The 26,711-nt window shown below is 46.2% G+C and overlaps 1 protein-coding gene and 1 non-coding gene across 2 annotated transcripts in view; both read left to right on the forward strand.

Annotated features, from left to right (window-relative positions):
* Positions 1–26,711, forward strand: part of LOC113981706 (F-BAR domain only protein 2-like) — a 240,011-nt gene that overhangs the window by 24,005 nt on the left and 189,295 nt on the right. Inside the window, exons 3-5 of the mRNA XM_027709262.1 lie at positions 8,666–8,740; positions 14,917–15,058; positions 15,149–15,301. Of these exons, the coding sequence (XP_027565063.1) occupies positions 8,666–8,740; positions 14,917–15,058; positions 15,149–15,301 (370 nt within the window). The remainder of the gene's footprint in view (positions 1–8,665; positions 8,741–14,916; positions 15,059–15,148; positions 15,302–26,711) is intronic.
* TRNAE-UUC lies at positions 17,954–18,025 on the forward strand. Its single transcript has one exon. It is a non-coding gene; the product is annotated as a tRNA-Glu (tRNA).

The following is a 26,711-nucleotide window of genomic DNA, read 5'->3' on the forward strand; positions in this document are numbered from 1 at the left end:
AAGACAGGCTTGCCTTGACTAAGAGACAAAACATCTTCTACTGGATACGGGGGTAGGGTTGATATGGGGAGTATGGAATGGGGTAAGAGGATTAAGGAATGTATAAACTAAGGGGTGCTAGGGGAGGAGGGAGAAAGGGGTTGCTTCTAAAATCTACTTCTATTACCTATAAAACTTATAAGGTAGACAAATAAGAAAACCATTGGGGTTTAAGGCATCAGTCCCCCCTTTAGAGATTAAACAAGATTCCGAGATCTTGTTCAATCTCTACTACTTACACATAATACTAATCATATAACAAGCTATTATGCAAACTTAATGCTAACATGAATGGCTGCTCTAACTAGGTTCATCTTGGTAACTATGAAGTAATTTTGTGAAGGCAAACTTAGTGAGTCATTTCCAAGAATTATCCAATATATAATTCAAATTTGTTGCCAAATTCATAGTGCAAATTTAGCACTCACCTTTATGAAGGATGTTTGGTATATTTTGCTAAAGCCAAATGTTAATTTAGGTTCTAAACTCAATTCATAGTTACTGGCAGTACTAATAAATACAAACAAACGAGGAAAACTTAAACACTATTTTAACAGTCTTTAGAAATAACAGTCTTTGTTGCTCTACTCGTCTCAGGAACAGAGGTTCTCTTCTTCCTGGGTGAAATTTAGGATCTTGATGGTAACTCTTGACCACGATGGAAATGGTCAGCTGGACTTGAAAACAGTTCTTTTCGTTTGGTTTGCAGGAGTTTCAGTCCCATTGTTTAACATAAACTCAGTCCTTGGGCTGGAGCAGATGAGCAGGAATGTGTCCAGTCTCATAGGTTTAGATGACTCAATGAACTTCTACAGTTCCTGCAAAGCAGATCTTAAAACATAAACAATTTTACAAATAAACCTCCTTAGGTGACCAGGGAGTCGATGGAGTGTGACTCTCTGTCTGATGACAATTTCACAGGAATTTTGAATCTTAGAATTCCTGTATTTCAATCTTCTGAGAGAGGAGCTCGTGCTTTTATCACATAAAGTGATCAACTGCCAGTCACAGATCTAATAGGCCAGTTTAGACCTTACCTGAGGCAGGCTGCGTCTGGATGCAAACAGCACCCTGGCAGTGCCAGTCGCTCACCACAGAGAGCTTATACTCTCTGGATAAAATTTAGGCCTTACCAGGGGCAGGTTGTCCTGTTCCAACCTGTCCCAGACTGCAGTTAATCATCTTTACCTCATGGAGTGGTCATACAGGGGCCTCTTGCCTCCATGGATAAAAGCTTCTACACCTGTTAAAATAGGTGCATTCACAGATACATGAATACTAATGAAATAATAAAGCTAGAAAGCAATTTCAGCAAACTACTTAAGCAACTTAAACCAATTATTCCAACAACTGATGTTACCAGGTCGTCTCAAAGATTGCAGGCAATGGTGCAAGCCAGATTTTTAGAGGCTTATTTGGAGAGTCCATAGAACCAGTGTTGTTGTTGTCTCAGCACTGAAGCTACCATCCCATCCGTCCTTCGGTCTCAGTGCAGGACGTCTTTTATGCAATTCGGGTTCACGTATATTCCTAGATGACACTAGATATGAAAGCATCTTAAAAACATAAGCAAATTCCACAATTCACATAAAAATTCTATGGGCCTTTTATCAAACTACTTTTTACAAGAGAAATTCTTTCACAGGCTGTAGTAGCCTAAGAGACATAGATGTTTACAAATTGCTGCTGGAACAAGATATGTGCAAGTATAAACATTGCAAGCTTTAAAGCAATTCATGTAGTAAAAGCAAAAGCAATCTAGGTTTTCAATTTTTTAGCAATTAAGCTAACAACAAGAGAAACTTAAAAATAATATAGAAATACTAAAACAGCAAAACAGATACAGTAATTGTAATATATGTACATGTACCATCTTTAGTGCAAATTGATTTTCAATTGTGTCAGAAGGCTTTTATGCTGGCTTCTTTCTACTCACTCTTGATGTTATCGCAGCTTAACACTCTTTGGTTCTGGTGTGTTTCATTTGCAGTTAACACATTTGTCTACTTCTGCAAAAAGTTGTTCTCATGGCTTCCAGTTTGAACTTCGGTGGTACTGCTTTTCAGGTCTGTTTGCTGGAACAGACTACCTGTAAATAGTCAATTTCTGACACATCGTTAGTTCTCATTAAAACAGTGGTCTCCCTTTTTGATTTTGCCACAGCTCCCTGAAATTTAGTCAGGGCACAGGAGGGCAGGAATATTCAGAGGTTGTGAGCCTGAAACAGGCTTGGAACACAGGGGTCAATATAGTTAGCTCTTCTTCCCCCTCCCTTTCCGTGTTAGCCAGTCTAACAGGCGAGGGGAGGGGCCACAGCAGCGGCCGGCCAGTCCATGGGACAGTGCTGGTCGGTCAGCCTTCCATACTGTGTCCATTTCTGTTGGGCTCTCTTTGGGAACCCACTTCACTACAGGGCCCGGGTCACCCCTTTGAGTTTCCCTTCTCGCTGTTGCAAAAAGTATCTTTCCCGGTTTTCGGCCGCTTTTGGACTCTGTTGCTATAGCAACGACTGCAAACCAGAAGCCCACGTCGGCAGGACCGTGCCAACTCGGGAGGCGGGGCAGGCCCTGGGGCGGGCCGGGGCAGGACCAGTCCTTTCTGCACCGCCCCCTCCCCTTTCGGGACAGAGAGTCCAAGCTGTCCGACTCAGCCAGCGGCTCCGCCCACAGCGGCCCCGGGGGTCCAAAACTGGGCTTCCCAGAGCCATGGGGGAAAGCCGCGAGTATTAAGGGGAGAGTGGGGGGGACCGAGTCGCCCTCGGTAACCAAAGCAACCAGTTGGCCACTCGCTGCAAAAGCAGTGAGTCCCTCTGGAGGGTGTGTCACCCCCCTTTTAGGAACAGAAGCGGCCGCAGTGCTGGCAGGGGTGGAGGCAGCTTCCTCGCTTCCCACACCATGCGGGTCAGTGGTGGTCTCGCTTGTAACAGCTACCGCCTCATCTCTGCTCACCGCAGCACAAGCGGTGACCCCGCTCGCAGTCTGCTGCTCCCCGGTGCTCTCGGCCGCCTTGTCGGCCGTGCCCGCAGGGGCAGCTGCCGGCTCAGCTCTCTGTGTTCCTGTGGCAGCGGTGCCCACAGGGGCAGCCCCGCCCGCCATAGGTATCTCTCTCTCTGCTGCCGGACGTCCAGGGGCAGTGGAGTCAGCCCTCACGGGAGAGCCAACGGCTGAGGGGGAGTGCTCCCGCTTCTGCCGCAGCTGCTCCTCGGCCACACTGCTCTCACTCACCAGTGTCTGCAGCATTTTCAGGACTCGCAGGGTCCTGGACTGCAGCTGGGTGCAGGCAGTGGGGAAATCGGGCCCGGGGCTGAGCTGCATCAGGTCCCGACCCAGCATGGTCGAGATGTCATAGACATCGTCGGCTGTCAGCTGGAATGGGCTCTTATCCAGAGCCCTCTCTGGGTTACTATCCATATCCTCCATATCTATATCAGTATAGTCTGTAGGCGACTCATTCGCCTTTTGCTTGACTTCATACATTTTCATAGCTCCCTTGCTGTTATCTCTACCGGTAAAATCAACTGCTTCAGCACCCACTGCTTCAGCACCCGTCTGCGGCGCTGGGCTACTTGGTTTCACAAGCACATCTACGCCCGGGGCACTACCATTGTCAGAGTTAACTCCTGCCGCCATCTCTACACTGGCCAATTCCGGCAGCACTTTCGCTGCGATCTCTAAAATCTCCTCTCTTTCTACAACAGATGCCGCATCTGTAACAACCTTCTCTGGTGTTACCACGGCAAAAGCAACTCTAGTAAAAGCTGACTTCTCAGCCTTCACAGCTCTTATCCCGTTAGCACCACAACTATCTGCTCCTCCCACGCTCACCTCTGCTGTTACCATGGTAACCCTGTCTACTCCGGCAAGGTTGCCAGCAGCAGTTGCAAAGTTACAGGCTCCCTGCACGCTTGCCGGGACAGGCGGGGGAGACCCCGCTTCGATTGCCCCGCTGGGGCCAGGAGTTTCTCCTGGTGTCACTCCTGTTTTGACCAAACTAGATGTTACCTCTGAACTTAACCCCGCAGCATAACTCTTGTTCTGCTCTGTGACGCTAGAAGCAGCTTCCACAAAAGCCGATCTTATCTGCACCGCAGTGCCTACTTCAGTCAAATTAACAGCCTCTGTTTTTACAGCCACACTGGCGGGACTCACTCCCGCCGGCCCCGAGCTAACTCCTCCGGGGACCTCAATCTGTGTAATCCCTCCCGGTGCAGCCAGACCCACACCCGGGAGTCCTCCAACGACCGGTGCCTGCCCCGCTCCTGCTCGTTCAGGAGGAGTCGGTCCAGGCGCCGCCATTCTTGCAGCTCCGGCTCCCAATTTAGGGCGTGTTAATAAATACAAAAACAGCTCTGCATATCGAATTTCCCGCCACCTCCGTTCTGCATGAAGGAGACAGATTAACCGTAACACTGTGTTCAGTTCAAACGGACCAAATTCTGGCCAAACCACTCCTCTCAATTGTCCAAACAACGGCCAGGCATACACAGACAGCCTATAAAGCTCTTCCTTTCTTAAAGCTGCCCTTGGATCGGTTAAAACCTTCCAATGTTCCAAAACTAAACCCAAGGGGGATTCTTTAGGGACCTCAAACTTTGAATCTTCAAACTTTGAATCTACACCACCCATGATTGTAAAATGTAAATGGACCACGACCACACACACCAGGATTAGAACTTACTACCTGCGGGTTACAAGCTGTTCTAGTAACCTCTCTGCTATTGTTTCGAGTCTCACCGACTCCCAGAGCCCACACCGGCTCTCCCACGGCATCAGAGCACACAGGAAGGCGTCCCTTCCAACAAACCAGTCCTAGACTGAACCCCACTCTGACCCGGGTGGGCGGACCACCCCGTCCACCTCCTGGAAAGCAACTCTCTGAGACTGTATGGGCCCAAGTCTTAAATTTAACTTTCCAGGAACCCGTGTTCCCCACCTCCCGGGAACAGAAACTTTCCCGTAGCTGCCAACTTCCCGCAGCTGCTAACTAAACCAGGTACCTTTTCCCTTATTTTGCCTTTTCTTATCTCACCTCTATGCTCCGTGCTTGTTTCCGTGGGTTCTGTGGAGCTGGGCATCTCAGACCGGGGTGGGAATTGTCTCAGATAAAAACTGACTTGATGAGGAATTCCTGCACGATGAAAGTTTCTAGTCTGGAGAAGTTCCAGTCCAGGTCTCCCCATGAGGGCCACCAAACTGATGCCAGCTCAGCTGTAATGACTAGTCTTCGCGAACGAAGATTTTGGGAAAGGTCTTTTACCTTTCAAGCCTGCGCAATGGATTTTTTTAGGTGAGACACAGCATGCGCTGAACTGAGCCCACCCTTTAATCCTAAGGTTCATCTGCCGGGGCCAAGCAAGCTTGGACAATGGCAGTGAGGTCCTCAGGACGTAGGTTTGTTTAGAGTGACCTTCTCATCGATGGATGGCCTCACAGGGCTAACGAGCTCCATCTGCCCGGGGGACTGGGAATCGAACCTGGGTCGCAGCGGTGAGAGTCCCGCATGCTAACCACTAGGCCACCAGGGGTCCCGCCTGCTCAGCTGGTGCTTAGAAAAAATCCAGGAGCCATTAGTTGGGGTGAGATAAGGAAAGGATTTAATTGTGCCAAGGCAATAGCTGGTAAACGACGCGCGCGCCGGGCTGTGCCCGAGATGTTACATTTATAACAATATCTGGCCAATCCCAAGTGTGTCCATCCTCTGACTTTTGCTCTGGTCCACCCCCTGGCCCGCCTCCCGGAATTGGGTCTGGGGTGCTAATTGGGACCCCCTCTTCATCATCCTTCATCATCTTCGGGGTACAGAGAGCAGAGTCACCCAGTTCCTTGACTCTGTCCTGCGGTTTAGGCCAAGATACAAGCGTTCCCCAAACAAGACAGGCTTGCCTTGACTAAGAGACAAAACATCTTCTACTGGATATGGGGGTAGGGTTGATATGGGGAGTATGGAATGGGGTAAGAGGATTAAGGAATGTATAAACTAAGGGGTGGTAGGGGAGGAGGGAGAAAGGGGTTGCTTCTAAAATCTACTTATATTACCTATAAAACTTATAAGGTAGACAAATAAGAAAACCACTGGGGTTTAAGGCATCACATAGATGTGATTCTTTGAAGCTGTCTTTAAATATGAAGGCTATAATTAATGTATTTTCAGTGTCTGGTGTTTTGAAATCTTAGCTGACTTCTTTAAGAAGAAAACTACTTGAATGCCTCTGTGCATTTCTTTCATCACTGCATACCTGAATGTTCTGCCTTTGGCAGATGAATCACACATCGTGCAGTCAGGTAGAGCCGTTTGTTGCAGATACTTATATTTATAAACTAGGTTTATGTAGTCCTGCTGTTTCTTACTATTTGTTCTCTATCCACCCATATAGCTTTCACAAAACTTTGCTACTTTTGACCCAATTTAATGGAAAAGCAGAGGTTGCAAAGATTTTTTTAAAAATGAGGATATAGGTAGAGAATAAGAACCCAAATTAGTTGTGCCATTTAAGGGAAAGGCAGTTGTAATTATATGAGTTACTCATTTGGAGAGACAGCAGGCAACTGAGTATGTGTGTATGTTGGCCAGCCACCTAGCCTGTGGACAGTTCAAAACCAGGTACATCTCATGTCGTTGTTTATCCAGCCAGAAAGGAAATATGGGATGAAGTATAAAGAAGAGTAGAAAACGATGAAAAAGGGTCTGGGAGTGATGTGGCAGATGGGACTTTTGGGAACGTAGCATTCTATAGTTTGGTGTCCTAGCTGATGTTAATTTTGCTGCTCACTAACCTCATGCTTTCATAAATTATGACTGTGTCTTAGTTAAACAAGATTACAACTTAAAAATTAAGAGACTTCAGGTGGAAGTGTGGAAAAGGAAAAGAAACAGCTTTTCATTAACAAAATCTGAATAAACAACAAATGGTGCAATCAAAAACTTTCAGAAGAAACAAAACAAAGTCCCAAATACCCAGGTGGGGGGGGGAGAAACCCACGGCAACCTGGGGAAGGGGAGGGGGGAAATGCAGGACTGTCCCGGCAGTTCAAAAGCTGCTCGCAGCCACGTGTGCTCGCAGCCAGCAATGAAAAAAAAGGTCCTTTTTCCCACAGGCAGTCTTGAAAGCAGAATACCTCGTTCTGAGATGGGTTGGTCTCTCTCTCTCGGTCGTCCTCTGCAAGGTGTCCTGCGGGGAAAAAACTTCCTCTCAGGAAAAGAGAACGAGGCGGCCAAAAACCGGGCTCCTGCTCTGTCCGGTCCCAGACCAAAACCCCAAAAGCCTCCCGAACAAAGGACTCCCAGCCCTCCCCGCGCTGCCCCGTGTGTGCGGTTTCGCTCCGCCCCCATCCCCATCCTGGAAGAAACAGATGGGGGGGCGTGACATTGGGAAAAAATTCCAACATCTCTTTTCAAACTTATGACAGACTGAAATGTCCAGTGTTTGTTGTCATATTCAGGTGTTGCAGGTTTGTCGGATCTCTAAACTTTGCCTTGGTTATGTGTTTAATGTCTCTTGTTGAAAATTCTTGTGTTATCTGAGCAATGAAAATTATTTTTTTTGTAACTGAAGATTTTTGCCACCTTTTTAGTTTAGAGAAAATAATCTGCTCTCTTCTTGCTTCTGATAAACATCTGAATTGATAATAATTATTTTTAAACTACTCTGCTTTTGATCCTTTTCTTCTTTGTTTTTCTCTAAGTTACAGGGGAATACTGCCCCTTGAGAGTAGTGTGCTTGGCTGTATTCACAGAGCTTCTGCCCACAATACCTGAACAACCTCAGATGAATGATGTTTCCTTTGACCTAGTGAACCGAGCACAGAGCCAGAAGCCTAGCAACAAAATCAGGGTTGGAATTGATTGCTTGTTTAGTGGATGGTCTCTTTGTGTGTTAATTTCTTCATCTAAAAAAATACTTTCCTTGGAAGTGCTACACATAGAATCATAGAATCATTAAGGTTGGAAAAGAACTCCCAAGATCATCGAGTCCACCCTTTGACTGAGCACCACCATGTCAACTAAACCATAGCATTAAGTGCCACATCCAGTTGTTTTTTGAACACTTCCAGGGATGGTGACTCCACCACCTCCCTGGGCACTCGGTTCCAATGCATGACCAACGATTCAGTGAGGAAGTTCTTCCTGATTATCAACCTGAACCTCCCCTGGCACAGCTTGAGGCTATTTTCTCTTGTCCTTAGATTGCTCAGTAAGCATTCATTTTGGTTTTTTAATTTTTTCATTATATATTTGATTTTGTTGCTCTGTAAATCCCTGGTATTTAGACAGTGTTAGGTGGGTGATTGTTATGTCACTGTGTTCTGACTCTTACTAAAGAATGTTAAAGGCAAAAGGGAACAGCAGAGAGTATAGGAAGGAAGACATTTTAGAAGTCTTTTTCAAGTCTTGAGCCCTTAGGTTTTATTTGTTTCTGTTCCCTACAACATTCTGTCAAGTGTTCTTAGTTTATTTTTTTTTTAATTTACTTCTGTGCTTTTGCATATACTTTTTGAGTGACTATTAAAATGGAGTAATTTTCAGCTACAGTAAAAATTCTTGTGCTTTGGGCCTTCACAGTGCATATTCATTTGTCTTCAAATATCTTCAAAATTTAAATTATGCTTTTGATTGCTTTCTTTGACAGGGCTGCGATAGAGGAGGCATATTCAAGGTCAATGACAAAACTAGCCAAATCAGCAAGCAATTACACACAACTTGGGTAAGTGTGTAGAAGAGAGAAACACTTAAGCATGTTAAGCATCAAGTTTGATTCTATTTTATTGATGACGTTCAAGGTAGCATAACTTTGCTACCTTTAATGATTGTTAGTTCTTCAGTTACTGTGAAGCTATGCAAAATATCATGCAGCTATGAAAAACAAGACTGTACAGTTCTTTATTAGCAGTTAAAAAAAACAAAGTAAAAAACCCAACACCATGGAGGAATTGCCTGTTCCTCTGTGTTTACAGTTGAGTTTTTTTCAGAGATAAAAAAGAATGTGACTTTCTATTCTGTGCTCCCTAGCCTATGGTTATTAATTTAAAGAAAGAACATATGGTCTGCAAATGGAGCAGTGAATTTATTTATTTTTATTATTTCTACTTTTTCAAGTGTTATCTCTGTCCTTGGACATGTTAAGAATGAGACTTTTCAATAGATTTATTCCATAGTTTAATTAAAAATTTTTACACAGGATTTTTTTTTAAAAATTGAATGATTAATGGATGTTGTTTTCATTAGAAAGATTATGCCAACAGCTCAGACTTCTTAGAAGAGGCTAAAGATTATTTTTATTTGTAGTAATCACATCTAGAAATGTGGAGAGCTTTCATCAGTGGATAATTTGATACCAGTTGTTGCTGCTCTTCAAAGGTTCTGTATCTCCATGTTAGTTTGAACATCAGTGCTTTAAAGGCTATGCATGGTATTTATTTTTCAGCAGCATTGACCTGGAAACTGAGGTAGGAGTGTATCTTTAGAATAGCTGGAGAAGTCCATGCAGTATAAAAATCTGAATCTAAGGAATGATCTGTTCCTCACCTTCCTTTACCATATGGTTAATCCTGTGGTTGTAATGATGAAAGACAACTGAAAACTTAACTAGTGTCTTGTTTTAAAGACAATGTATGCCAGGGAGGCAGGACCTCTGATGGAATAGATACCCCTCCCACTAAAATTATGCAAATTTGAATATAAGAGACTTTTGAGCAAAAGTGTAGAAACAAATAACAGTTTACTAAAAACAGAGAACAAAGCAGAACAAAACAACAACTACACAATAACAGAGGAGATACCACCCAAAAATGACTCTTTCACTTCCACACTGACGCAGTCCTGGCGCAGTCACGTGATCCTGGCAGCGGTGTCTACCACACAGAAGTGACCACAATGTCAGCAGGGGGCAGGGATGGGCAAGTGGCTCTGGCTCTGCCTGCAGCATGTTGGGAACCTGGCAGGTCGGAGTGGCGAGCAGCAGGAAGCTGGCAGGTTGGAGCCGTGGGCGGTTGCAGCAGATCGAAAGGCGGCGAGCTGGCACAAGGCAGGCTCCAGGGATGCTGTGGCTCGGGCGCTGGTAACTTGGTCCCTGGGCGGCACCCGGGTGGGGTAGGCAATGTCCATGCAGGCGGTGGAGCTTACCAACTCCAGATGCCACGGTGAGGGCGGGTGCCAGGGTATCAGTCAATGGAAATGGCTGCTGCTCTGGAGCCAGCAGCAGTGAGCAAGTTTGAGCTGGCTTCCTACCAAAATCTCCAATGCTCAGCAAAAGCCCCTCCCCTCCCTCCCTTTTTTTGGCAAAGAAAGGAAAGGGAAGAAAAATTATAGAAACTGAAAGAAATCAAACCCAACTGAATTATACCAAAATATATGTATATTTTTACATAATACAGTTATATAGAGTAAGGATATTATGTACAACTCCCAATTAATGGGGAGAGGGGAAGGGAAAAAATGGGGAAAAAGGGGCAAAAAGGGACAAAACCAAAACAGGTATGCACAATCGAGAAACCCGGTAACTAACAAAATTAAAAAAAAAATATTAAAATCTCACCACTTCCCTTGAGAAAAGCAGGACGGCTGGATGCGGCCCAGCCCTCTCCCCTCTGATGCCTGCTCAGCTGGTGCTTAGAAAAAAATCCAGGAGCCGTTAATTAGGGTGAGATAAGGAAAGGATTTAATTGTGCCAAGGCAATTAATGGTACACGACGCGCGCGCCGGGCTGTGCCCGAGATGTTACATTTATAATAATATCTGACCAATCCCAAGTGTGTCCACCCCATAACTTTTGACCTGGTCCACCCCCTGGCCCACCTCCCGGAATTGGGTCTGGGGTACTGTTTGGGACCCTCTCTTCATCATCCTTCATCATCTTCGGGGTACAGAGAAGAGAGTCACCCAGTTCTTTGACTCTGTCCTGCGGTTTAGGCCAAGATACAAGCGTTCCCCAAACAGAACAGGCTTGCCTTGACTAAGAGACTAAACATTTTCTACTGGATACGGGGATAGTGCTGATATGGGGGTATGGAATGGGGTAAGAGGATTAAGGAATGTATAAACTAAGGGGTACTAGGGGAGGAGGGAGAAAGGGGTTGCTTCTAAAATCTACTTATATTACCTATAAAACTTATAAGGCTTACAAAAATTAGAAAAATAAAAAACCATTAGGGGCTTAAGGCATCACCTCACACATGGTAAACAAGAGCAGTCACTGTTGGCGTCAGCTCCAGATAAGCAAGGCCGAGACAGGGATCTACCGTTCCCAAACCTCGCCAGAAGAGAAGAGAGCGAGGTCTCTCCGGTTGGCTTTATTTATACCTCAGGTTATGTAAAGGAATAGCATGGAATACTTCCTTAGTCACTTCCCTAGTTCCTTCCTGGTTACAAGCTGGTCTCCAGGAAGGCCTAGGGTGAAAACTATCACAAGCAGGCAAAGGACAGCAGGGCTCCAGTGAGCACGGCCCCAGAGCGGCATGGGATGGGCAAAGCAGAAGCGCAAAACAGGTTCTCCCACAGCTGCCGGCGGCTCCCTGTGAACAGCAGTCCCAGGACAAAGAGATGCAGCTGTTCCTTGACTGTAGTGACAGAAAAAAGAGAGGGGGCTCCCATCCTACCAGCCATTCTTATACCCTCCAAAATTCTGCGGCACTTCCCACAGGAACCCCCATTTCCCCTGCTTCAGGAATCCCATCTCCCCCGCTGCCCGTTCGCGACCAGGACCCCAGCACGTGCGGCTCTCCCCCCCGCGCCTCATGGTGGCATGGGAAATTCAGCAAGAGAGTCCAAACCACAACAACTAGCCAAGTAACTTTTGTTTTCTTTTCACTATTTAGGTATGCACATAAAAATACCTGTACATGTTAAATTTTTTTGAGCTGCTCTTTCATCATCTTTAGGAATACCATTTGTCATTGTTGTGTTGATGATGGAGAAGAATAAGTTAATTTTGCTGTGTTTTACTCCATAGAGTCAACATAGGTAAAACAGAACAGTGAAAAGTTTAGTAAGATGTCAAGTATGTTTGAAACATTAAGTAACATTTATAGCAGTTTGTTGTGGTTTTTGTTTGCTTCAGTTTTAGGATCAGAGCTGAAATTCTGTAGACATATCAGTTACACTTTAGCACTATTTAAAAAAAATGTAGCCAACAAAGAAAAAAACCACAGAAACTTTAGGGTTGGAAGGGACCTCTGGAGATCACACAGTCCAACCCCACTGCCAATGCAGAATCACCTAGAGCGGGTTACACAGAAACTCATCCAGAGTGATTTTGAATGTCTCCAGAGAGAGAGACTCTACAACCTCCCTGGGCAGCCTGTTGCAGTGCTCTGCCACCCTCAATGGAAAGGGCTCCTCGTGTTCAGATAGAACTTCCTTGTGTTTTAGTTTATGGCCATTGCTCCTCAATCTGTCACTGGGCACCACTGAAAAGAGTCTGGCACCATCCTCTTGACACACACTGTTATAGTTACAGATTTTGGAGGAAGATTTAGTGATGAATATTCATACCATTATGTCATCTGGAGCCCATGTTCTCCCATTGTTTTCTTTTGTTTGGTTGGGCGGACGGGTGGTGGTTTGGCAGGAAATATCCTTTGCCATTTTGGTTTTCCCCTTTTTGTTCCCAAGGGGTGGGGGTGCCACTTGTTTTTGGTGGGTCTTTGCTTTTGTGTGTAAACCATTTTTTTTCCCTCTGTATTTTTTGGTAGTTATTGCTATTTCCTTTTAGTAAATCGTTATTTTTTCACTTTCACTCACATTTTTGGTTTTTTTCTCTATTAGGGAAGGGGAATAAAAGGGGAGGGGTTTTTCTTATTGGAGTTCCTGCCTCCCAAATATATTGTCTTTAAACCAAGACACCTGTCTTTGAGATATTTATATGCATTAATGAGATCCCCTCTCAGTCTTCTCTTCTCTGGACTAAACAGGCCCAGCTCCTGCCATCTCTCCTCATAAGACAGATGCTCCAGGCCCCTAATCATCTTTGTGGTCTCTGCTGGACCCTCTCCAGTAGCTCCTTGTCTTTTTTGTACTGTGGAGACCAGAATTGAACGGATGTGGCCTCACTAGGGCTGAGTAGAGGGGCAGGATCACCTCCCTCAACCTGCTGGCCACACTCTTCCTGATGCACCCCAGGATACCATTGGCCCTCCTGGCTGCAAGGGCACACTGCCAGCTCATAATCAGCTTGTCACCCACCAAGACTCCCAGGTCCTCCTCTGCAGAGCTGCTCTCTAGTAGGTCAGCCCCCAACCTGTACTGGTACTTGGGGTTATTCCTCCCCAGGTGCAGTACCTTACACTTGCCCTTGTTGAACCTCATTAGGTTTCTCTCTGCCTAACTCTCCAGCCTATCAAGGTCCCACTGAATGGCAGCACAGTCTTCAGGTGTATCAGCCACTCCCCCCAGTTTTGTATTATCAGCAAACTTGCTGAGGGTACATTCTATCCCTTCATCCAGGTCACTGAGAAACAAGTTGAATAAGACTGGACCCAGTATTGATCCTTGGGGAATGCCACTGACTACAGGCCTCCAACTGGATTCTACTCCCCTGATCACAACCCTCTGAGCTCTGCCATTCAGCCAGTTCTTGATCCACCTCACTGTCCATTCATCTAACCCACATTTCCTGAGCTTTATCTAAGAGGATGTTATGGTAGACAGTGTCAAAAGCCTTGCTGAAGCCAAGGTAGACAACATCCGCTGCTTTCCCCTCATCGACCCATCGTGCCATGTCATCATAGAAGGCTGTCAGATTGGTTAAGCATGATTTCTCCTTGGTGAATCCATGCTGACTACTCCTGATGAACTTCTTTTCTTTTACATGCTTGGTGATGACCTCCAGAAGGACCTATTCCATCACCTTTCCAGGGATAGAGGTGAGGCTGACCGGTCAGTAGTTTCCCAGGTCCTCCTTCTTGCCCTTTTTGAATATGGGAGTAACATTGGACTTCCTTCAGTCATTGGGCAACTCTCCCATTCTCCATGATTTTTCAAAGATAATGGAGAGAGGCAGAGCAACATCTGCCAGCTCCCTCAGCACACATGGGTGCATGCCATCAGGGCCCATGGATTTATGGGTGTTAAGTCTCTCTAGCTGATCTCTAACCCAACACTGAACAATCAAGGGGAAGTCTTCCTTTCTCTAGCCTTCTTTTACCTCCAAGGTCTGGGATACCTGAGGGCCATGTTCAGCAGGAAAGACTGAGGCAAAGAAGGCATTTAGTAATTCCGCCTTCTCTGTGTCTTCTGTCACCAGGATACCCATCTGATTCTGCAGCAACCCCACATTTTCCCTAGTCTTCCTTTTTCTGCTGATGTTCTTGTAGAAGCCCTTGTTGTTGTCTTTAATATCCCTTGCCAGACTCAATTCCAAGTGGGCCTTGGCCTTCGTCATCACATCCCTGCATACTCTGATGATGTTCCTATAGTCCTCCCATGTGGCCTGTTTCTTTTTCCACATCCCATAAATTTCTTTCTTTTGTTTGAGATTTACTAGAAGTTCCCTGCTCATCCACAAAGGTCTTCTGCTCCCTTTGCCTGATTTCTTGATCATGGGGATACACTGGTCTTAAACTTGGAGGAAGTGATGCTTGAATATCGACCAGCTCTCTTGGACTCCCTACTCTTCTAGAGCCCATTCCATGGGATTCCTCTAAGTAGGTCTTTGAAGAGGTCAAAGTTAGCTCTCTGAAAGTTTAGGGTTCTAGTCCTGCTTACTGCTTTGCTTCCTCCACACAGCATCCTGAGTTCTACCATCTTATGGTCACTACAGCCAAGGCTGCCCCCAACCTTCGCATCTTCAACCAGTCCCTCCTGGTTAGTTAGTAGAAGTCCAGATGTTAGTACAAATCCAGATGAGCATTAAATTTTTTATTATTTTTTGTCCCCTCAATCTAGGACATTTGCACCAGTTTGGGATGTTTTCAAAACCTCAACAGAAAAACTGGCAAGCTGTCACTTGGACCTCATGCGGAGATTACAAGAGCTAATAAAAGAAGTTCATAAGTATGGAGATGAACAAATCAAAACTTATAAAAAGGTTATTAATTTTTTACTTATGCATGTCCAATGACTTGTTAATGTTAAAATAAAAATGGTTTGTTTTTGACAACTATGTGATATTTGACAGACTAAAGAAGATGTTTCAGGAACATTAGAAGCAGTGCAAAATATCCAAAGTATCACTCAGGCCTTACAAAAATCAAAGGAAAACTACAATGCAAAGTGTGTTGAACAAGAACGTTTGAAAAAGGAAGGAGCAACACAGAGAGAAGTTGATAAGGTAGTTCTGTGACATCTTAAATTCATTGTGTTGTCAATCTGTAACATTCACCTTGTACTAGTGAAATACTCAAAAAGGGCTAAAAGTAGTTGTGGTTATTTCATAATGTGCATGATGCTTTGAATGCCTTGTTATGTTTTGTTTACTCTTCCTTAACGGTTCTAACTGCACTGTAGTTCTAATTCTTTATTTTGTAATTACCTACATCATATGATAATTTTCTTCAGTGGCTTTTACAGAAACTGTATATGTTTCAGCTTCTATTATGTTTTCGGATGCATTTTGTTAAGTAAATATGCAAACATTCAATGCCTTTATTAATGAATTAAGGAGTAGGAAGTTTTGTGTTGTCCCCTCAAGTGAGACAAAGCAGCTAATTATAGGAGTATTTGAAGTCTGTTTCATTGAGAAGAAAAGCAAGTTAACATTACTTTCAACAATAATTTAAGAGGTTCCAATAACATGGGCCAAAACTCCAAGGGACTGCATTTAGTACTCTCCTTGGGTCATGGAGGAGCTTGATCCATTTATAGAATCACAGCATGGTTAAGGTTGGAAGGGACCTTAGAGAAGTTGTGGATTCCCCACCCCTAGAAGTGTTCGAGGCCAGGTTGGATGGGGCTCTGAACAACCTGGTCTAGTGGAATGTGTCCCTGACCATGGCAGGAGAGTTAAAACTGGATCATCTTTAAGGTCCCTTCCAACCCAAACTGTTCTATGATTCTATGACCTCTGGAGGTCATCTTGTCCAACCCCCCTGCTCAGGCAGGATCATCTAGAGCCAGCTGCCCTGGACTGTGACCAGATGGCTTTTGAAGATCTCCAAGGATGGAGGTTCCATAATCTCCCTGGACAAACTGATCCAGTGCTCAGTCCCCCTTACAGTAAAAAAAGTGTTTCCTGATGTTCAGGTGGAACCTCCTGTGTCTCAGTCTGTGCCCATTGCCTCTGGTTCTGTCACTGAGCACCACTGAAAAGAGCCTGGGTCTCTTCTTTGCACCTTCCCTTCAGGTATGACATGTACTGACAAGATGTCTCCAGAGCCCCAGGCTGAACAGTCCCAGCTCTCTCAGATTTTCCTCATAGGAGAGATGCTGCAGTCCCTTGATCATCTTTTTGGCCTGTTGCTGAACTCTCTCTCTAGTATGTCCACGTCTTTCTTTAAGTATGTTAATAGCAAGAGGAGGTCTAAAGAAAACATTGGACCAATACTTGTTGAAGATGGTTGTCTGACTAATAGGGATGAAGAAAAAGAGGAGGCATTCAATGCTTTTTTTTTCCCTCTTCAGTCATTAGTAATACTAATAGGGGACCAGGCAGCCCATGGTTTGAGTTGAGGACCATGACTGTGGGAACAGTGTCTTTCCATTTGTGGACAATGAAACTGTGAGGGACTGGCTGTATCAGCTGAATGTTCACAAATCCATGGGGCCTGATGGGATTTATGTCAGAACACTGAAGGAACTAGTGAATGTTACAGCAGGACCCCTCTCAATGATCTACCAAAGGTATGGGGAGTCTGGGGACGTGCCCGCTGACCTGAAGCTAGTCAGTGTCATTCAAATATACAAAAAAAAAGGCAAAAGGGAAGACCCAGGGAACAACAGACCTGTTAGTCTAACCTCAGTACCTGAAAAATTATGGGAAGATTATACTGGGTATTATCGAAAGGCATTTAAAGGGCAATGCAATCATCAGGCACAGTCAACATGGGTCCACAAAGTCCTGTCTAATTAATTTTATCTCCTACAATAAGGTCACATGCTTAGTGGATGAAGGTGGTGAATGTAGTTTTCCTGTATGTAGTACAAAGGCCTTATCTCCTCTCACAGTATATGGGGGTTTTGTTTGGGCAGGACCAAGGCAGTTGGCAAATCCCCTAGTGTTAACCAACCAAGAGGCTTTGGCTAAATTTGTATCCCAATGCTTCCATGCCCCATTGCCCAACTCTCTCAATGTAGTCTTTAACAGTCCATTATATCTCTCAATCTTTTCCAGAGTTGGTGGTAAGGGATGTGATACACTAACTCAGTGCCATGTTTCTTTGCCCAGGAGTTTATGAGGTTATTTTAGAAATGTCCCATTGTCTGATTCAATTCTTTCTGGGGCACCATGTCACCACAAAATGTGCCTTTCAAAGTCTAAGATGGTGTTTTGAGCAGTGACCTGGTTTACAGGGTATGTTTCCAACCAACCAGTCGTGCGTATGTAGCTCTTGCCTTGGCGTGTTTGTGGCAGTGGTCCAATATAGTCAATTTGCTAGGCTTTGCCATATCGAAAATCCAGCCACTGCCCTCTATTCCAGGGAGATTTTACTCGCATGGCTTGCTTGATTGCAGCACGTTTCACATTCATGGGTGACCTGTGTGATGGCCTCCATGACCAGGTCCACCCCTCGATCACGAGCCCATCTGTATGTCACATCTCTTCCTAGATGTCCTGATGTTTCATGGGCCCATCGGGCTATAAATAGATCACCCTTCCACTCCCAGTCTAAGTCTACCTGAGCTATTCCAATCTTGGCAGCCTTATCCACCTGCTCATTGTTCTGATGTTCTTCAGTGGTGTGACTTTTGTGCATGTGAGCATTGACATGACGCACCTGTTTTCTACCTGTGCAATGATGTCCTGCTACAATGCAGCAGTAGGGGACCCCTGGTGGTCTAGTGGTTAGGATGCGGCGCTTTCACCGCCGTGGCCCGGGTTCGATTATCGGTCAGGGAGACTCCCCCGGGCAGATGGAGCTCATCAGCCCTGTAAGGCCATCCATCTATGAGAAGGTCACTCTAAACAAACCTACGTCCTGAGGACCTCACTGCCATTGTCCAAACTCGCTTGGCCCCGGCAGATGAACCTTAGGATTAAAGGGTGGGCTCAGTTCAGCGCATGCTGTGTCTCACCTAAAAAATCCATTGCACAGGCTTGAAAGGTAAAAGACCTTTCCCAAAATCTTTGTTTGCGAAGACTGGCCATACACAGTGCATCAACCCAGATAGGTTTACCCCTGTGTTGCCAATTGGTCTTCTTCCATTGCTGTAGCCACCCCCACAGGGCGTTAGCCACCATCCAGGAGTCAGTATAGAGATACAGTACAGGCCACTTTTCTTGTTCAGCAATCTTTAGGGCTACTTGGATGGCTTTCACTTGTGCAAACTGACTTGACTCGCCCTCTCCTTCAGCAGCCTCAATGACCTGTCATGTGGGACTCCACACAGCAGCTTTCCACCTTCAATGGTTTCCTACTACATGACAGGATCCATCATTAAATGGAGCATAGCCTCTTTCATTTTGTGGTAACTCATTATATGGTGGTGCTTCTTGAGCATGAGCTGCCTCCTCAGGCAACGCCCCAAAATCTCTGCCTTCTGGCCAGTCCATGATGCCTTCCAGGATTCCCAGGCTGTTGGGTTTTCCCCATCAAGCTTGCTGCGTTATCAACACTACCCACTTGCTCCATGTAGTGCGGGTTGTATGATATGATTAGGGGATGTTTCCTTTGAACATCCAGTGCAGCATGGGTAATCGTGGTGCCAAGAGGAGGCATGCTTCTGTCCCAACAACTTCTGAGGCATCTCGAACCCCTATGCTGCTAATATCTCCTTTTCAGTTGGAGTGTAGTGGCCTCCTGATCCTCGATAACCCCGGCTCCAAAACCCTAATGGTCAACCTCTGGTTTCTTGTGATGTTCTTTGCCAGAGGCTCCAGGTGGAACCATGCTCCCCAGCTGCTGTGTAGAGAATATTTTTGCAAAGCTGGTCCTGTCCAAACAGGCCCAAGAGCTACCACATGAGCTATTTCCTCTTTGATCTGCTCAAAGGCCTGTTGTTGCTCAAGGCCCCACTCAAAATGGTTCTTCTTCCAGGTCAGTCAATTAGAGGGGGCTCACAAGCTGACTGTAACCTGGAATGTACATCCTCCAGAACCCCATAAGACCTAGGAAAGCTTGTGTTTCCTTCCTGTTAGCTGGTGGAGACATAGTTGCTGTCTTGTTGACCACATCCATAGGGATGTGACAATGTCCATACTGCCATTTTATTCCCTAAAACTGGATCTCCCGTGCAGGTTCATTGACCTCGCTTCTTTTTATGGTGAAACCAGCTTTCAGAAGAATATGAATTATTCTTTTTCCTTTTGCAAACACTTCTGCTGTGTTGCCCCACATGGTGATATCATTGATGCATTGCAGATGTTCAGGGGCATCACCCTGTTCCAGTGCAATTTGGATTAGTCCATGACAGATGGTAGGGCTGTTTCCACCCCTGGAGCAGTCAATTCCAGATGCATTGGACAACCCTCCACATGAAAGCAAACTGTGGCCTGCACTGTGTTGCCAAAGGGATTGAGAAAAACACATTAGCGATATCAGTTGTGGCACCACTGGGCTGCCTTTGACTCCAGGTTGTATTGAAGTTCCAGCATGTCTGGTACAGCAGCACTCAGAGGCGACGTGACTTTGTTCAGGCCATGATAGTTTATTTTTACTCTTCATTCTCCATTAGACTTTTGCACTGGCCATATGGGGCTGTTAAAGGGCAAGTGAGAGTTCCTGATCACTCCTTGGCTCTCCAATTGATGCATCAGCTCATGGATGGGAGCTAGGGAGTCTCGGTGCAATATTGCATCAGCTTAGTAGCAGTTGGCACCCGCTGTTCTTCTGCTTGCAGTAATCCCACAATGAAGGGATCTTCTGAGAGGCCAGGCAGGGTAGATAGCTGCTTGATCTTCTCTGTGCTCATGGTAGCTACACAAAAAACCCATCTGTACCCCTTTGGGTCTTTGAAGTACCCCCTCCTGAGGTAGTCGATGCCAAGGATACAAGGGGCCTCTGGGCCAATCACAGTGGGGAGCTTTTCTCATTTATTCCCTCTTAAGCTCCCCTCAGCCTCCAATATAGAGAATTCTTGACATCCCCCTGTCACTCCAGAGATCCAGATGGGTTTTGTGCCCCTGTACTCTGATGGCATCAGTGTGCAGTGTGCACCAGTATCTACTAAAGCTTTGTACTTCTGTGGATCTGATGTGCCAGGCCATCGAATCCACACAATCCAGTATGCCCGGTCATCCCCTTCCTCCTCCTGGCCAAAGGCAGGGACCCTCTATTTCTGTTCCTTGTCAGAATATTCACTGTCTGACCCTTGCAGTATCAGACCAGAAGTCCCCTCACCAGGATCAAGGAAGGTGATTTCAGTCCTTTTACATCTGGGAGATCCCTGATTGCCTTCTTGTGTCTACAACTACACTGGCAGCCTTCTTGGGTGACCCCTTCTTAACAACTCTCTTCCCTCTCACTTCATGCACATGGGCTTCCAGCTTAATGGTGGGTTCACCATGCCACTTCTTAATGTCTTCCCCCTGGTCACGCAGGAAGAACAAGAGTGCACCATGTGGCCTGTGCCTGTGAATCCGAAAAATCGGTCTGAGAAACTGCTCAGAGACTTTTTTTATCTTTAAGCAGCAAGGTATTTGTTTATTCAACGTTGGGAGCAAGCCAGCTCGCGCTGGACAAACTTGCTCCACTTGCAAGTGCAAAAGTAAACCATTTTATACACTTTAGATACATGGTTACATCATTTATTATACATATTAATAAGTAGGCTAGTCTCTGGGTGGAGTCTTTCCAGACATGCGCAGTCTTCTACTGTGGAGGTCTTCTGCTCAAACCTTCATCCCTCTGGTGGTGGCCATGGACGTCTTCCTCAATTTGACCTCTTCAATTAGGTGACCTGAATTCTTCAAGCTTGCAAAATCCTGGCTCTGGGCCTTCTAGATCTTATTCAAACATCTAGTTTACCTAATTTATTACTGTGTGTGTGTACTACTCCTATTCTTTCTATAATAAGGCCTTTGGTCCAGTGAGCAGAACAGAACATGATATTAACCAGTGCTCCTAAAATGTTCTTCTAGCAAAACAGGTATTGAGGTTTCTTAGCAGGTCAAGATATCTCAGTTAACTCTTTTAGGCCTGGCTCCTGTTTCACCTGGGGCTCCCTTTCCCTCTGACCAGGGCAGGAGAGGACCAATTTCTTGGGGCACCCCTGAGAGCTGAGGTGTTGGCCCATGGGGATGAGGGACAGATTTTTTCAAAGTTTTGGAGTCAGTAAGACTCTCTACAGTTGGTGTATCCATTTCTGGGTAATACATTGCTGTCAAGCTGTTAGAATATGATTCTGGGGCACTTTGAATCACCTTCCTCCACACAGTTGTTGTGCAAGGGACATCCTCTGGATCTTTAGAGACCTTATTATTTGTTAGATCACTACAGATGACTTCCAGCACTGCTAATTCTCTCAAGTACTGAATACCTTCATCTGCAGTGGTCCACTTTCCTGGGGATTTCACAAATCTTCCTTAAATGGATATCTTGCTCTCACACTTGAGAGGAGCCATCTCGAGAGACTGCAAATTGCTGCCTCCTTTCCAATTCTTCTCTCAATTTCCCAATTTCTAGCAAGACATCCCAGCTGTTGGGCTTTGTGACCTTCCAATTGCTGGCCATCAGCCCCATTATCCCAACATCAAAGCAGCCAGGCAGAAATCTGCTCACCTGGCTGGTGGCTGTAATCTTTTCACAAGTCTCAAATTTCTGATGAGGTCAGGGGCAGGGTAACTTTGGTTTCCTGTTTGAATTGTCTCACTCCTTTCTTCAATTTTTTTGTCGAAGAACTGGTTTTGTGATCAGACCCTTCCTTTCCTGATTCTCCTTCTCCCTTTCTTCCTCTTCCTCCTCCTCTTCCTCCTCTTCCTCCTCTTCCTCCTCCCCCTTTCTAATCAATGATATGGACCTCTCCTTGTCCACCTTTTCTTTTTCACTACTGGGGCAATTACTGCAGTTGTTGTGATTTGAGTCCCTATCTCAGCCATAGTGTCCTCCACTGCAGTTTGTGTCCCTGCCTCCACTACAGTCCTCTGAGAGTATTGAACTGTGGCTTGATAGGCACAGGCCAGGCCCCAGTACAGGGTGAGAAGCTGCTGGTTTTCACTGGGGTAGGCAAGGCACCCTTCTATCAGGTGATGTGTCAGTTTGCTGGGTTTATTGGCTGTTCAGGTGTAAAGTCCCAGGTAATGGGAGGTGTTAACCGCCCTAGGAACCTGCCCAAATCCTTCCACACACCCTGCCACCCAGGAACTGGCTGCTTCAGGGCACATTTCCATATTGCCTCACCAAAAAGTTGTCTTCTCTTACACCAGGGCAACACCAGATTCCACAAACATCGTAATATGCCAACAGTGTTTATTAGTAGTATTAAACAGTTCATGTAAGGGTGAACAAGGACCTCGGGAGCCTGCATAATAAAACCATCCACATCAATCCCAGGTAGGGAGAGGGAGATGTATTCCCTCATTGTCCCCAGAAGATAGCTCCCCCAGCACAGCAAGGACATCAATGCCAGGGCAAAGCACAGAGCCATTGTTTCTATTAACATGTTCCCAAACTCAGCAAGATAAAGAGATAAGCAGTGCAGCTGAAAAACTCCATGTCCCACACAGGAGCTTGTTATTCGATAGCTGTTATTACTATAGCATGCAATATATATATATGCCTTTGTCTTGCCCCACATTGAGTGCCAAAAAGGACTGTGGTGGGTTAACCTTGGCTGGATACCAGGTGCCCAACAAGCCGCTCTTTCTCCCTCCTCAGCTGGGGGAGGGGGATGGGGAAGAAAATATAGCAAAAGTTTGTAGGTCAAGATAAGGACAGGGAGAGATCGCTCACCAATTAGTCACAGGCAAAACAGACTCAACTTGGGGAAATTAATTGAATTTATTATCAGTCAAATCAGAGTAGCATAATCAGAAGTAAAACGAATTCTAAAAACACTTTTCCCCCACTGGGCTTAACTTTATTCTTGATTCTCTCCATCCTCCCTGCCAGCAACACAGGGGGATGGGGAATGGGAGTTATGGTCAGTTCATCACATGTTGTTTCTGCCACTGCTTCCTCCTCAGGGAGAGGATTCCTTGCTCCAGTGTGGGATCCCTCCCACAGGAGACAGTCATCCAAAAACTTCTCCAATGTGAGTCCTTCCTGCAGACTGCAGTTCTTCATGAGCTGCTCCAGCAAAGGTCACTTTCCATGGGGTGCAGTCCTTCAGGAACAGGCTGCTCCAGTTTGAATCCCCCATGGGGTCACAGGTCCTGCCAGAAGCCTGCTCCAGTGTGGACTTAACACAAGGTGACAGCCACCTTCAGACATCCATCCACCTGCTCCGGCGTGGGGCTGCTCCACAGGCTGCAGGTGGATCTCTTCTCCACCATGGACCTCCATGGGCTGCAGGGGCACAGCCTGCCTCACCATGGTCTTCACCATGGCCTGCAGGAGAATCTCAGTTCTGGTGCCTGGAGCACCTCCTCCCTCTCCTTCTCCACTGACCTTGGTGTCTGCAGAATTGTTTCTCTCACACATTCTCACTCCTCTCTTCTCTGGCTTCAATTACTTCTGTGCCATAATGTTTTTTCCTTCTTAAAAACACCCCAGAAATGTTACTACCATCGCTGATCAGCTTGGCCTTGGCCAGCAATGGGTCTGTCTTAGAGCCAGCTGGCATTGACTCTGTCGGACATGGGGGAAGCTTCTAGCAGCTTCTTAAAGAAGCCACCCCTGTAGCTCCCTCACTATCAAAACCTTGCCATGCAAACCCAATACTCCCTTGCAGCATCCTTCTGGAAAAGTTGTCCAACTGTGGGATGAGTGGGTTCACTGTGCACTGTGTGAAGAACCATCTGGTCAGCAGGGCTCAAAGGGTTGTAGCGAATGGGTCTACATCTGGCTCATGACCGGTCACCAGCAGTGTTCCTCAGGGCTCAATTCTAGGGCCAGTTCTGTTCAATATATTTATCAAAGATCTGCAGGCAAGAGTTGAATGCACCATTAGCAGGTTTGCTGATGATACCAAACTGGGAGGTGCTGTTGACTCTCTTGAGGGACAAGAAGCCTTGCAGAGGGAATTAGATAGATTGGAGCATTGGGCAATCATTAATGGCAAGAAATTTAACAAGAATGAATGATTCTCCACCTGGGATGGAGTAACACCAGGTACAAGTATAAATTGGGAGAGGAGTGGCTGGAAAGTAGCCCTGCAGAAAGAGATCTGGGGGTGCTGGTCGGCAGCAGGCTCAGTATGAGTCAGCAGTGGGCCCTGGCAGCCAAGAGGGCAAACCACATCCTGGGGGACATCAAACACAGTAGAAGCAGCCAGTCAAGAGGTGATAATCCCACTGTATTTAGCATTGGTGCAGCCTCACCTTGAGTGCTGCGTGCAGTTGTGGGTCCACCATTTCAGAAGGATGTGAAAGTCCTTGAATGTGTCCAGAGAAGGGCAACAAGGCTGGTGAAAGGGCTGGAAGGCATGTTCTGTGAGGAGTAGCTGAGGACTCTGTGTTTGTCTAGTTTGGAGAAAAGGAGGCTGAGGGGTGACCTCATGGCTCTCCGCAGCTTCCTGGGAAGGTGAAGTGGAGAGGGAGGTGCTGAGCTCTTCTCCCTTGTATCCAGTGACAAGACATGGGAATGGTTCAAAGCTGCACCAGGGGAGGTTCAGACTAGACCCGAGGAAGCATTTCTTTACCGAGAGAGTGGTCAAACACTGGAATGGGCTTCCTAAAGAGGCAGTCGATGCCCCAAGCCTGTCAGTGTTTAAAAGGCATTAGGTCAATGCCCTTAATAACATGCTTTAACTTTTGGTCAGCCCTGAAGCTGTCAGGCAGTTGGACTAGATGAGTGTTTTAGGTCCCTTCCAACTGAACTATTCTATTCTACTGTATTGGGGAGCCCAGAACTGGACACAGGACTCAGGTGTGCCTTTGCCTCCATAGACCTGGTGGCAACTTGTAACTTTTTCCAGTTTTCAGGAAAGAAAGTAGTAGAGGAAAGAGGTTATCTTTCCCTATCTCTAATGATGTCTTCTCTTTTTCATGGAATCATTAAGGTTGGAAAAGACCTTTAAGACCATCAAGTCCAACCATTAATCTAGCACAATTGCCATGTTCGCCATGTCCTCATGTCATATCCACACGTTTTTTGAACACTTCCAGGGATGGTAACTACCATTTCCCTGGGCAGCCTTTTCTAATGCTTTACAACCATTTCAGTGAAGAAATTTTTCCTAATATCCAATCTAAACCTCCCTTGGTGCAACTTGAGACCGTTTCCTCTCATCCTGTCACTTGTTACCTGGGAGAAGAGAGTGACCCCCAGCTGACTACAACCTCCTTTGAGGTAGTTGTAGAGACCGGTAAGGTCCTCAGCCTCCTTTTCTCTTGGTGTAGCCCCCCCAAGCTCCCTCAGCTGCTCCTCATCAGACTTGTGTTCCAGACCCTTCACCAGCTCTGTTACCTTCTCTGGACATGCTCCAGCACTTCATTGTCTTTCTTGTAGTGAGGGGCCCAAAACTGAATCCAGGATTTGAGGTGCGGCCTCACCAGTGCCGAGTATAGGGGGGCAATCACTTCCCTGGTCCTGCTGGCCACATTATTGCTGATAGAACCAGGATACCATTGGCCTTCTTGCCCACCTGGGCACACTGCTGGCTCATGTTTAGCAGTTGTTGACCAGCACCCCCAAGTCCTTTTCTGCCGAGCAGCTTTCCATTCACTCTTCCCCAAGCCTGTAGCGCTGAAGGGGGTTGCTGTGACCCAAGTCCAGTACCCAGTACTTGGCCTTGTTGAACCTCATACAATTGGTCTTGGTCCATCAATCCAGCCTGTCCAGATCCCTCTGCAGAGCCTTTTTGCCCTCCAGCAGATTAACACTCCTGCCCAACTTGATGTCATCTGTGAACTTGGTGAGGGTGCACTTGATCACCTCACCCAGGTTATCGATGAAGATATTCAACAGGGCTGGCGCCAAATACTGAGCCATGGGGAACACCACTCGTGATCGGCCACCAGCTGGATGTAGCACAGTCCACCACCACTCTCTGGGCCTAGCCATCCAGCAAGTTTTTAACCCAGCTGAGAGTACACCCATCCACAACACAAGCAGACAATTTCTCCAGGAGGCTGCTGTGGGAAATGGTGTCAAAGGCTTTACTGAAGTCCAGGTAGACAACATCCACAGCCTTTCCCTCATCCACTAGGTGGGTCACCTTGTCATAGAAAGAGATCGGGTTGGTCAAGCAGGACCTGCCTTTTATAAACCCATGATGGCTGGGCCTCATCCCATGGTTGTTCTGCACATACTGTGTGATGGCACTACAGATGATCAGCTCCATGACCTTCCCTGGCACCGAGGTCAGGGTGACAGGCCTGTACTTCCCTGGATCCTCCTTCCAAACCTTCTTATAGATGAACATCACATTTGTCAATTTCCAGTCACCTGGGACCTCCCTGGTTGACCAGGACTGAATGATTGACTAAATGATTGAAAGTGGCTTGGTGAGCTCTTCCGCCAGCTCCCTCAGTACCCTTGAGTGGA

Source organism: Neopelma chrysocephalum, unplaced genomic scaffold, assembly GCF_003984885.1.
Source record: "Neopelma chrysocephalum unplaced genomic scaffold, ASM398488v2 Primary Assembly neopelma1_96714, whole genome shotgun sequence".
Lineage (NCBI taxonomy): Eukaryota > Metazoa > Chordata > Aves > Passeriformes > Pipridae > Neopelma > Neopelma chrysocephalum.